A 12,748-nucleotide genomic window follows, 5' to 3' on the forward strand; every position below is an offset into this window, starting at 1 on the left:
TTCCTTTAGCCTCCTTTTTCCCTTGGAATGGTTGGTGGTTAGTACAATTATTGACATGGACATGGTAAATCATATCAAACTTTATGAATACCATTATCAATCTTATGGTACACTTTGAATATTTGAAATCACAACTAAAAATGACCCAAATTCTCATTAGTGTGGATCGTCTTTAGAACCAACCAATTAAACACCCTAATGAATTGATCAAATCTCTCATAAGCCAATCCAACTCAGGTTAGTGCGTGGAAGACTCCAAGGGAGGAGGAATAATTAAAGGAATCCTCACTTCTAAGTTGTCTCTAATAAGAATTTATCTCTAAGACACAATCCTTACCATTAAGCCAAGTACTAGTTAGTTAAGAGAATATATATGTGTTTAGGTTGTGTCCAAATTCTCCCAATTTAGCTAGTTGGATGCTCGATCAAGCCCGTATGGTGGCCATCTATACCAAATTACCAAAATGCAATCAAATGTACTCGTCTATCCATGTCTATACAGGAGCCTATGTTGAAACCCATTGTAACCCACTTGTGAGTGTTCCATATTGGAGAAAGAGGAAATGTGGTTCTACTTTATAAGGTAGAGGAGTAACTCCTACTATTACCAATTGGTTTTAGTATGGAATCTCCTAACCTTTGTTTATGAACCAAACTCCCCTCCTCCTTGTTCGGGTTGCCCAGACCCATTTCATATTATTTCGAAATTTAACAGCCTAGGATGGATTGATATGGCTAAAGACTACAACTTCGTGTGTTCATATGACTATGTTGTCTACGCTTCAAACCAAAACTCTTCCTAACTAACGGGGTCCGACTAGTACGACTTAGTACATTTTTTGCATGTGGCAGACAAGTAGAACACTTCTTTTTTGGCTTTCCTACTTGTTGATATGCTTTGGCCCTTTTGTTTGGCTATAAACTGATTAGCATGTAGCACAACAAAGTTCCAATCATACATCTAACAAACGACAAACAATCTTTAGTTCTCTTTGAGACGGTCCGGAAGGATACTCAATCTTCATGTCGTTTTATTGGAGGACTTGAGTGGAGTGACTTGGCCTAAATTGGTGTCGGAGGACCGTGGAAGGGTGATATGACTCGTTTTTGGCTTAGGATGTTGGGTTGCTTTCTTTCTGTTTTTTCTTTTTTAGTCTATCTAACTTGTTCTGCTTGGGGCTTTAATTTGCGCCTTTGCCCCTCTCCTTCACCCAAAAAAAAAAAAAAAAAGAATGACCTTACAATAATTACTATAATGATCAAAATTGTGTTTTCTTTGACTTAAATTCGATCCTAGTTTAAAAAAACTCATTTATAGCTATATGATTTATTCATCTCAAACTTGTGAATATATATGCCTAAACTTACTCAAACTTATTTTGTAACGATTATAAAAAATGTAATCCAAGTCATACTACTTATCAAGTTCATTCACCCCACACACCTACTATACCCTTTTCGGCTAAAGATTGAGACTTGGTCCCATTCTAAAAATAAAGTTAGAATTATTGTGTTTATGGTTAAATGAGTTACTCATTTTATTATCAATTACTCCGTAATTTTTCATCTCCGATTTGTTTGTATGTAATTATCTCATTCTTTTTTGTTGAACATAATTTGTACCCATACTAACATGACAATATTTTATTGGATTTCTTACATTTCTATAATAGTGTGATTTAATTTGATGGACACATAGAAGACCCTACCTTCCACTACATACAAATGCATTTTAACCAGCATTATATATTTGTTGCTAAATTTCCCCAACTAAATCATTAGAAATCTTTCACTTTTTTTTTAGTCCTTCAATTAATAATTTTAGTTTGATTGGTTTATCTATCATTCATTACCATGAAGCAGGTGGAGCATCAACCAGCTACTAGTGACTTTACTACCGGTCTTTGTGATTGTTGCTCCGATTGTTCAAGCTGTAAGCACTGCTCATCAACTCATTATTCTACTACTCATTTCGATTTTTATCTCACAAAACGATTTCAAAATATGAATAATTTTAATTTTACCATTTCTAATAATTATCTTTATTTATGTAAAAAATTGAACAAAATCTTACATGATAATAGTATAAACTACGGAGTATTAAATTTAATAATTTATCTTATTTATGCTACTCCATATAATGTTAAAGTATCAGCCTTAATTCAAAATTCAAAATTTTTTGCAGGCCTTCTTACATTTTGTTGCCCCTGCATTTCCTTTGGACGAATTGCAGAGATTGTCGACCAAGGCTCATTATGTAAGTTCACTAGGACAATCTTATGTTGACATCGATCGATATGCTACGATATACTACTTTCTCCGTTTTTTTTATAGTTGCAATAATTTGACTTATATATTATTTATGTGTTTCACTTGACTAGTTTTGACGATTTATACATAAATAAAAATATAGGCATGTGAAATCTTGTTAGATTCATCTCGATTTGTACAATTTTAATATCTTAAATTTATAATTTTTACATATTGGTAATAAAAGATATTAACGATTCAAAACATACATCGACATACGTGAAAAGAGAAGTATTGCAACTATAAAAAAAACAGAGAAAGTATATTTTACGTATATAAGTACTCTATATGTGATTAATCACGTACATAACACATACGGAATACCATTGTTTTTATGTTACTCCGTATATGAATTTATTTTTCTGATACTAATATATACAAAATTGTAACAAATTAATTAATTAAGTAATTGCAAATGTTTACAAATGAATTTGGTGGTGCAGCATGCTGTGCTGCTGGAACCTTCTACTTGGCACTTGCAACCTTTGTAGGGTTTCAATGGATTTATACATGCACATACCGTGCAAAGCTTAAGGCTCATTTCAGGATTCCGGAAAGCACCTGTGAGGATTGTTGCATCCACTTCTTTTGTCAATGTTGTGCCTTGGCTCAAGAGTACCGCGAGCTTAAACTCCGTGGCTACAACCCTGCTCTTGGTAACTATTTATAACCCATCTCTGATCTCTATATACATTGCGTTTTGGTAAATCATCGAGGTTATTTGGGGATTCCCTTACCCTTGTCCCTTCTGTCGCAACAATCCTAGCTCCTAAGGTGGGACCGGGGAACATGTTATGGGTTCATTGACTAGTCATTTACTTTTCCTAATATATATTTTTTTAAAAAATGAATATTTAGACTTTATTAGAAATTTATGTGATAATAATTAAAGTTTGTCATTCTATTGTGTCTAGGATGGGAAGGAAATATGGAGAGACAAAAGCCTTCCACTGTGCCTCCTCAAATACCTGTGGGCATGATTAGATAATAAATTTCACGTACAACAAAATGGAGGATGAGAAATTATCTTTACACTCTATGTATACGCGTATGTATATACAGAGTATATTGTATGATAATATATACTCAGTGGAGTATGTTGTATGTAGTTTTAATTTTCTTTGATATACCCCTAGCCTATCTCAGATCAATTTCTGTATCAATGCATCACTTGTGTAGTTGTGAATGTCCATCATCTACTTTTATATGGATAGTCTACATATGTGGCAAAAGAATCATCAAAACCAAAAGATTTAGCTGATGGTTGAAACATGAGAATATATTTAATACGTAATCATAATAAATGCTCATCAAAAAATATATTGTAACTAATTATTATTCCCTCCGTCCCTTAATTAGATTCCTCCTTCTCTCTATCATGTGAAGAATAAATGCTAGAAGTAGGAATCTAATTAAGGGACGGAGAGAGTATATATTACCATTTGACAACAATTGTACGTATTTGATTTGTATCCACCGTTATACGTACTGTTAAATTTAGGCTTACTTACAAGCCTAAAGGATATTCTATACGTACTATAATAAAATCAATTGGACCAATCAATGGTAACAATTAATAAGAGTAATTGCTCTAAAGTGTAAAGTGATATCTTTTGTCTTCTTTCTCTAATAAGAAATTGAACAAGAACAATTCACATGTGATTAACAGTGAGACGTACTCAAAACATATATACGGTGTACAAATTAAAATATCATCAAATTAAAGAACTATGGAGTATGACTCAAGTTTTATACAGTAACTATAAATTACAATTATTTAACAAGTCAGCATGGTGATTAAAAAATCCCACAATAATTAATTATCTAATCTTTTAGGAATATAATACACAAAAAAAAAAAAAAAAAAAAAAAAAATCAAAAATGATTGATGGATTTCAAATATTATGATTAAATATAATTTATTAAATATACTAGTATATCTATATCTTTACTCCTATGTAATATAATGCCAAAATGGCTTATTAATATAAGAGGCCGGACCTAAAAATAAAACACAAACACACATAAAAATTAAGGAGAGAAAAATAGAAATAAAGAGAAATTATTATGATTATTTAAATTTTGTGATTAAATAAAATGGTGAGGTTTCTTATGTGCATGGTGACTCTATTCCGTACTGGATTGCTGGTTTTGGATTTCTTAGAAGCATTGGGAGTGTGTTAGTCATCACTAATTAAGCTCAAAGACGACGCATGCGGTTGTAGATGTGGTGGTGGTGATGTCGACGATGGAGACCGAGGATGTGGCCGTGGTGGCCTGGAGGGGGTGTTATTAGAAAAAGTCAAACCCTGTTGGTTGTGTAGTCTCTTTCTATCCTACATATTCTTTGATTATTATTTGGTGTTGTATATGTTGTAATAATGTAACTATGTGAGTGATAGATATCAATCATATCATATGTAAATACGTACATACACTGCACCCTACTTGTTATTTTATAATTTTGTACATCTATCCATCTATTTATTTTCATTGTCAAATATATATGGATCTTTATTTTATCAAAATAATTATATTGATTTGATCTAGGATTTTATCAATGTCTATAAACTTGTTGAACTTTCAGAGAAGGTAACACAATATATTAAGAATGTAATATTTTTAATTAGTCAACAAGAAATATATGATGATATAATAGCCCATATATAATAACTAAGGAAGGAAATGGAGGAGCTAATTAATTAAGTGTGATAAAATGGTGAGGTTTCTAAGTTCTAAGCATGGTGAGAATGCTTTAGTATGGAATGGTGATTTTGAGTTGCTTGGAAGCGTTGAGGGTGTCTTGGTGTTGGTATGTTTGATGGTTTTGTCCATTTCAATCATGTCCATGATTTTAGTTGCTTGTGCTGATCACTTTGGTCATCCAAGAAGACGGCGGCGTTGGGGTCGTGGTGGTGGTTTCGGCGGTGGAGGTGGAGATGGAGATGGAGGAGGAGGAGGAGGAGGAGGGTGTGGCGGAGGCGGTGGTGGGGGTGGTGATTAGATGGGATATGTATATTATTCATCTCTTGTGTTAAGAATGTTGAATAGTTCATTATTGGTTGTGTGATTCTTTTGTGTTTTTCCCAATTCAATTATTTTGGTATTGTATGTGGCATTGCAAGCTGTAATTTGTTAAGAGACTTCTCATCATATAATAATATTTATGCATTAGACTTGGTGTTGTATCCATCTTTCAAATTTCCATAATCTAATTTAATTTAATAATTGTTAATTCATCTATTTGTTTGTTTGCTTGTCTAATAACTACCTCGTTGGAGTTTTAAATGGAGTATTGTTATGTATTATTTTCTAAAACAAATTATCTCTTCTCTCCTCCTCTCTTTTAGGGTTTCTCCAAAATCTTGGCCATTTAGATCAGAAATAGTTTAATTTCTTCAGAAATTAGACTATTTTCGACCTTTTCCCTAAATTTTCATTAATTTTGCAATTTAGGTTTCAATAAATCTACACGAGTAAGTGTAGATACGTCCGTCTCCCTATGGCGGAGTCGTTAGTTTTTGTTAATTTAGTTGTTTGTTTATGTTTAGGGTTTGTTTATGTTTAGGGTTTGTTTATGTGTTAGGGTTTATCAAAAAGGTAATCATCTTTTGCCCTATTGTCAGTTATTTGGTAAAGATTTGTTCGGGATTGCAACGGTTGTCAAGTTTTCAAATGCGTTCAATCGAATCAGATGAAAATCATCCTTATGGCTACAACAAATCGTTAGACCGTCTCTCCAAAAAGGCTGTTGTATATTCCAGCGATGTGTGCGAGAGATGTACCACAGTACAAGCTTTTTTCAATGATCGTAGCTTTGATGAAGGAAACCCTAATTTGATTCAATTTTATGTATTTATTAATGTAGATTTCATTTGTAGATGGCCATAACAAATTGACATGGCTTGAGATCTTGAATAGGCCATAACAATTTTTGGGATCTAAACATAAGTTTTTTTTATACCTAAGCTTGACCCAACACGATATTAAATCACCTCTATAATAGATCAAGCAAATAATTTCTACCAAACTCATTATATCAGGCTAATGGTAGATTATTAACTAATATAGTTGGTTAATGGGTGATACTCAAGAGTCGAGATCAAATTTTATCTACATCATTTACCCTTTAAAAAAAACTTAAAAGTCAAGCCCAAAATCTTAGCTTACCGTTTTTAAAAAAAATAATAATAATAAAGGATGGAGACAATGTATGATTATTCCATGTTAGTTTCATTCATTATTTAAAGCATAGAGCCATAGAGTATATTTTGACAGTCCATTCCTGATATGTACATCTTGACTAAGCTATATTTAGCTATTTACTATGTACTGGGGAGCCTATGCTCGCGTTGCGCGCGACATAATTAGTTTAAATGATCGAGTTGTAATAGCTTGTCATGACACCCAAAACTGATTGGCTAGCCTTATGAACGCATATACTAAGAAATAAATTGTTGACAATCATAGCCTTACATAGATACGGAAATGTAATACTTAAAAATATATATACACTATTCATATTTTAGTTGTAAGTTTTTTTGTGTTGTAATATGGGTTTTATTGCGAGGTATAATATATATCCTCCGTCACTTTTAGTTGTAACACTTGAAAATATATATGCACTATTCACATTTTTATGATTGATCTTTATATTTATTGACTTTTTTTTTGTTGGGCAAAATAGTCATGTGGGATCTTATTAGATTCATCTCTATATATATGTTTTAAATATTTAATCTTTAAATTTTTTACACGTCTATAATCAGAGATACAGAAGATCAAAATTATGCATTGACAAACATGAAAGTTAAAATGTTGCAATTAAAAGTTAACAGAGAAAGTTTCAAAAGAAAAATGTCTAATTAGGTGATGAGGTAAGTAGAACACAAAGGGAGTGATTTCGATGGGTTCGTATGCGTGAATGGTTTTTTTTTTAATTTTAGAAAATAGTAACAAAGTGGATTTTATCCATCAGCATGCGCTTTAATGGAGGACTCATTCGCTTCAATAGAGGAGAGAACGAGAGTAGGGAGGTAAAGGAGGAAGGAGAGAGAATAAGGGGGTTTAAAGAGAGGAAAAGGTTGGAAGTTGGAAGGGAAGGAAGACTAAAGAGGAGAAACAAGTATGGGAATCATAAAGGCCATAAACACACTTAATAAATTAATATGACATAAATGGGTATATTAGTAAATAAACATTTTTAGGGGTAAAAAAGTCATCACATTATTCATAAGAGTTCTTTTGAACTTTTTATAAGGTAGGGATAAACATCTTTATTTTGTAGCTTAATTATAATTAACTAAGAATAATACATTTTAAAATTTAAATGAATTAAGCATTGATTAAGTACCGTAGAATTGAATTCACTGACTAAGTACCAATTCAATTGGCCACTTAGACCAGTAAAAGTATGACATATTCTTTGAGATTTCAAGCCAATACACTCTAACTATATATACTCTCCTATTCTTAAGCAACTTTGTTCATTAAGCAATTAATCCTAATTTAATTTATAAGCCACAATAATTATAATTTGTGGCTAATTATTGCTTAATTGTATCGTTAAGTCATGAAGCAACAACAGCCAGCAATGGGAGTTCCGGTGGCCGAGCCGAATGCTCCTCCATTTCAACCCCTGAATCAACCAGGTGCTGCTGTTGCAAACTTCTCTACCGGTCTTTGTGATTGTTTTTCTGATCCTTCTCTTTGTAAGTGCCCCTTTGACCTGGCCTAGGTACGTATAATATAATACGCAAAATTACACCATCTTACATTCTACTCCGTACGTGTACATGAGCAGGTTGCATGACTTGTTGGTGCCCATGTATCACATTTGGACGAATAGCTGAAATAGTCGATAGAGGCTCCTCATGTAAGTATAACACCGTAATATTTAATACTTCATATGTATTATATCGATATTCACCTTTTTACTTTATAAACATTATCCTTAAAATTTTTTTACTTTCTTCGTTTCTAATAAATAGTTACTATCAATTTATATTTTATCCTGAAATGTAGCATGTGGAGTGAGTGGGGCATTATATGCACTACTTTTGGGCCTGACGGGATTTCAATCCATATATTCGTGCGCATATCGATCAAAAATGAAGGCCCAAATGGGAATGCCAGAGGATTGTTTCGGAGATTGTTGTATCCATTTTTGGTGCGAGTATTGTGCATTATGCCAAGAGTACCGTGAGCTTCAACGCCTAGGCTATGATCTTCCCCTTGGTAATATATTACGAGTATTATTAATCTCTCTTTTATTTGATTGTTCAACATTTATTAAAATAGATTTTCAACAAATTATAAATTATGTTGTTTATTAAAGGTTGGCATGGTAATGTGCAAAGACAAAATCAAGGAACCGTGATGCCTCCATCGGTGCCAGGTGGCATGACTCGATAAGTCGAATGTTTATTTTATGAGTAACCTTGTGAGATAACTTGAAAAGGAAAATAAAATTCTATTCGTATATATTTGTAAATTAACATAATGAATGTATACTATTCCATATGATAAAGGTATGTTTTGTGAAAGTGAGAGATAGCTCAAGTGATTAGAGTTTCCCTTCTGAAATCCCTCCCGATTTCAAATGATTTCAGGATCGATTCTCATCACTTGCACTTGTGACTCTCTTAGCACCAAAAAAATGAATTTATGTTTTGATTTTTTTTTTATTTGGGAGAGAAATGTATCATCTTGTGTGATTTTATTCAAGTTTTCTTTGTAAAGTTTGAGCCAGTTTGATTACTCAACTTGCTTATGTAAGAAATAGTCTTTTTTATTTCTGAGATATATGAGTTTGTATAGATCGTCTATCTCCCAAGCTGTTAATTATAAATATTTGCATTTTTTATCTTCTTTTATTTTGATGAATAAATTAGCTAGCGTCACCTTTTTTTTGAAAGGACGGAGGACGGTATAAGGACTATGCCCTATTCAGCAAAAAAAAAAAAAAAAAAAAAAAAGTATTCATAAAATATGAAATATAATATGATCAATAAATTTTACTCTATAAATATATTTAAAACTTACAAATTAAAATGTCAATTAAGTGACGTAAATGGAATGAAAATCCCATTATCCCAAGTCCTAAGATGATTTTGTTCGGTTGTTCCTTCACTTAATGCATGTCCAAGGTTTTAAATCATTTAAAGTCTATCAAATTCAAGGCAAACCTAATCACCCAATCAGAACTGAGCCCCATGACTACAACAATTAAGAGGTGATTGAAATCTAATGACTTAGAATTAAGTTTCGAATTCAGATTAGGTCAAAAGGTGAACCCAATAAACACACACACAATAACGATAAAAAAAACGTTAACCTATGTTGCCATGCTCAATAGAAGAATTAATGACACAACCATGATAATACAAAACTCAATACTAATATACCCATCCATAAGTCAACAAAAATGAAGTACATGCCATCACACGGAGTATGTACGTACATTAGTTATTCAATTAGTTACATCATTATAACCTTATAATATACGAAGTACTCTGTGTCTCCGTAGTATATTAATGTTGAATATTAATCAAGAAAAAGACAAGCAAAGTTTTCAAATAAGGAAGCAAAAATAGTATACAAGTACTTCGTATATTCTAAACACCATTTGAGATTGAAAGTCCGGCGATTTTGGCGACTATAGTAGAGAACTAACGTGCCTATATTTGTAACGACTAATATGGAGTCCAATGATATACGCTAATACTAAAGCAGCCACTTCCCAATTTGCCATGTGTTTAAACCCTAATAATACTATTACTACTAGCTTTAATAAAGTTCTTTATGGCGGAAACTATGGCCAATTAGCCATCTAGTTAGGAATTTTTATGTTGACTTTAATTTAATACCAGTGTCTATCAAAATTTGGGTGTCTTCCCATCATTTTTGGGTCAATTATTATTTAAAAAATTGAATCCTATCATATACTTGTTCGAAGTACATATTGCCTATTTTATAACATAGTAGTGCATATTTCAATATACCCGATCATATCTTTAAGACTCATGTTTGACGATTAATATCTTTTATTACGCATTATTAATAATTTTTTATGTACTATATTATGAGATGAAAAGAGTACGCGATGTATGATATACATAACATATATATTCAACTCATTGATCAAAAATTAAAGTATGTAAATATATTTCAATATGAATATTTGAAAACACGTACAATAATATCTATTTCAATACCATTTTGCTCCATACTAAATCTTAATATAATACTATTCCTAAATTTTTGACACAAACACTTTCAAATATTGCACTGTTAATATATGAAATACTGGCTAATTTACTTGATGACTCAATGTTTAAATTTACAAAATCTTTGTATATACTACGTATAACATTTAAAAATTCCATGATGCATGCATATTGCATACAACCTACAATTTTATGATTTTATACTAGTAATTTTAGAAAATAATAGGTACTCCATAGTAAAAATCCTAAAAATTAAATTAGGGACTTCTTATTTTTCAGTCAAAAATAGACTCAATTCTACAATATAAACTACTTTACTTGTGTAAAATGTACAAAAATTTCATTCTTCAAAAAAAAAAAAAAAAAAAAAAAAAAAAAAAGAAAAGTACTGTACAAAAATGTCAAGACGGCCTACAAATTGCCAACAAAATAATATTATTTTAAAGTATTTCTGATAGGAAAGCAATAAAAATCATAAATAAAGATGATAACAGGAGATTATTATTTAATAATTTGTTGACCAACTATGAATGACGATTAATAATAATAATCTGACCACTATCTACCATTATCATATTTCCAGCGTGTTATCCGATTCAAGTTGCTAATATTGAATTGACCAATTATTTTACGTATCAATGAACTACTTCATATAATTATATGATAATACAAAAAACTTAGACTAATACTACGTAGTATAATTAGTATCTTCCTTGAAATTTCCAGCTTTGCTTTAATTTCATCCTGCCTAGACTACTATAAATATATATGGACTTACCCTAAGTTTGATATATCCCTGTATCATATACTTGTATACATTTTTACGAAGTAGAACCTTACTAAACGTTACATTTATTTTTTCGCGTACCATTATTATTTCTAGATAATTAAAAACATGAAGCAAGATCATCAACATGCAATGGGTGTTCCAATTTCAGCTCCACCAAATCAATCACTTGCGATTGCTGGAGAGTTCTCTAGTGGTCTTTGTGATTGTTTCTCTGATTGTTCTCTTTGTAAGTCCGTCTCATCTCTATTATTTATTCGCCAGTTATCTTTAATTGTCTCCATATATTAATTTACTATATATACCATGAACAACAGCCCGTGCACCCTTGTAACGTTTGTTACTTAAATTTTAACTCTATATATATATATATATATATATATATATATATATATATATATATATATATATATATATATATATATATATATATACTCACACGTGCAGGTTGTATGACATGTTGGTGCCCATGCATCACTTTTGGACGTATAGCAGAGATTGTTGACAAAGGTTCATCATGTAAGTATACAAGTCCTATGTACATACATTATCGAGTAATCCATTGATCAACTCAATTCCATCAATTATAACGTAGTAAGAAGTATATTTGGGTTAATTTTGATTTTGTGGAACTTGATTAATGCAGCATGTGGTGTAAGTGGAGCATTGTATTCACTACTTTTGGTCTTGACTGGATGTCAATGGATATATTCATGCACATATCGTTCAAAATTGAAGGCTCAACTCGGAATGCCGGAGAATAGTTGTGGAGATTGTTGTACTCACTTTTGGTGTGAAGCTTGTGCCTTGTGCCAAGAGTACCGTGAGCTTCAACATCGTGGCTATGATCTTGCCCTCGGTAATAATCATTCATCTAATCTCTCTTTACATATTTATCGCATTAGGAATCTCCCTCGAGATAAAGAATTCTAATAGTAACTGCTCATATTTTTATAGAATTGACTCGTGTCTAGGTTAAAGGGGAAATTTATTGACAATTAAACATTGAACTAATATTAGTTTATTTTTAATTGTTATGTTTATAGGTTGGCAAGGTAATGTCGAGAGGAAAAACCAGGGGATGGTACCTCCATCAATGACAGGTGGCATGACGCGATAAGCCCATGAGCATCTATTGAATTGATTCAAAATCGAAGATAAAATATTGTGTTGCATACTTGTATTGTACTCGTAGACATGAATAAATTCTTGAGTAATTATTAAGTTTGTTTGTATCAAAAGTCTAATTTTAGCTTCATTCCTTTCTTTTATTTGTTTATTTATTTAATTTTTTAATTTGTGAGGGTTTCACCTGTTTTCTATAGAGAAGATTTGAGGGTGTGACCGTGTGACAATGTGTACAATATTTGTTCCGGATTGATGAATAAATAAAATTTACTTTTGTATTATTAATTTTTTTGTT

General features: G+C 31.6%; 3 protein-coding genes across 3 annotated transcripts; all 3 read left to right on the forward strand.

Annotated features, from left to right (window-relative positions):
- Positions 1–1,767: 1,767 nt before the first annotated feature.
- Positions 1,768–4,186, forward strand: LOC145592782 (cell number regulator 9-like). The gene is made up of 4 exons (XM_081649293.1): positions 1,768–1,933; positions 2,186–2,257; positions 2,754–2,966; positions 3,225–4,186. The coding sequence occupies exons 1-4, from the start codon at positions 1,855–1,857 to the stop codon at positions 3,296–3,298; spliced, it is 438 nt and encodes a 145-aa protein (XP_081505419.1). The 5' UTR covers positions 1,768–1,854; the 3' UTR covers positions 3,299–4,186.
- A 3,696-nt stretch (positions 4,187–7,882) lies between these two features.
- On the forward strand, positions 7,883–8,724 carry LOC145592783 (cell number regulator 9-like). The gene is made up of 4 exons (XM_081649294.1): positions 7,883–8,021; positions 8,114–8,185; positions 8,335–8,547; positions 8,648–8,724. The coding sequence occupies exons 1-4, from the start codon at positions 7,883–7,885 to the stop codon at positions 8,722–8,724; spliced, it is 501 nt and encodes a 166-aa protein (XP_081505420.1).
- A 2,655-nt stretch (positions 8,725–11,379) lies between these two features.
- LOC145592784 (cell number regulator 9-like) lies at positions 11,380–12,454 on the forward strand. Its single transcript, XM_081649295.1, has 4 exons — positions 11,380–11,554; positions 11,773–11,844; positions 11,972–12,184; positions 12,372–12,454. Exons 1-4 carry the CDS (start codon positions 11,434–11,436, stop codon positions 12,443–12,445), a joined length of 480 nt encoding a protein of 159 aa, XP_081505421.1. The 5' UTR covers positions 11,380–11,433; the 3' UTR covers positions 12,446–12,454.
- The last annotated feature ends 294 nt before the right edge of the window (positions 12,455–12,748 follow it).

This window comes from Chenopodium album, chromosome 18 (assembly GCF_948465745.1).
Source record: "Chenopodium album chromosome 18, dcCheAlbu1.1, whole genome shotgun sequence".
Classification (NCBI taxonomy): Eukaryota; Viridiplantae; Streptophyta; class Magnoliopsida; order Caryophyllales; family Amaranthaceae; genus Chenopodium; species Chenopodium album.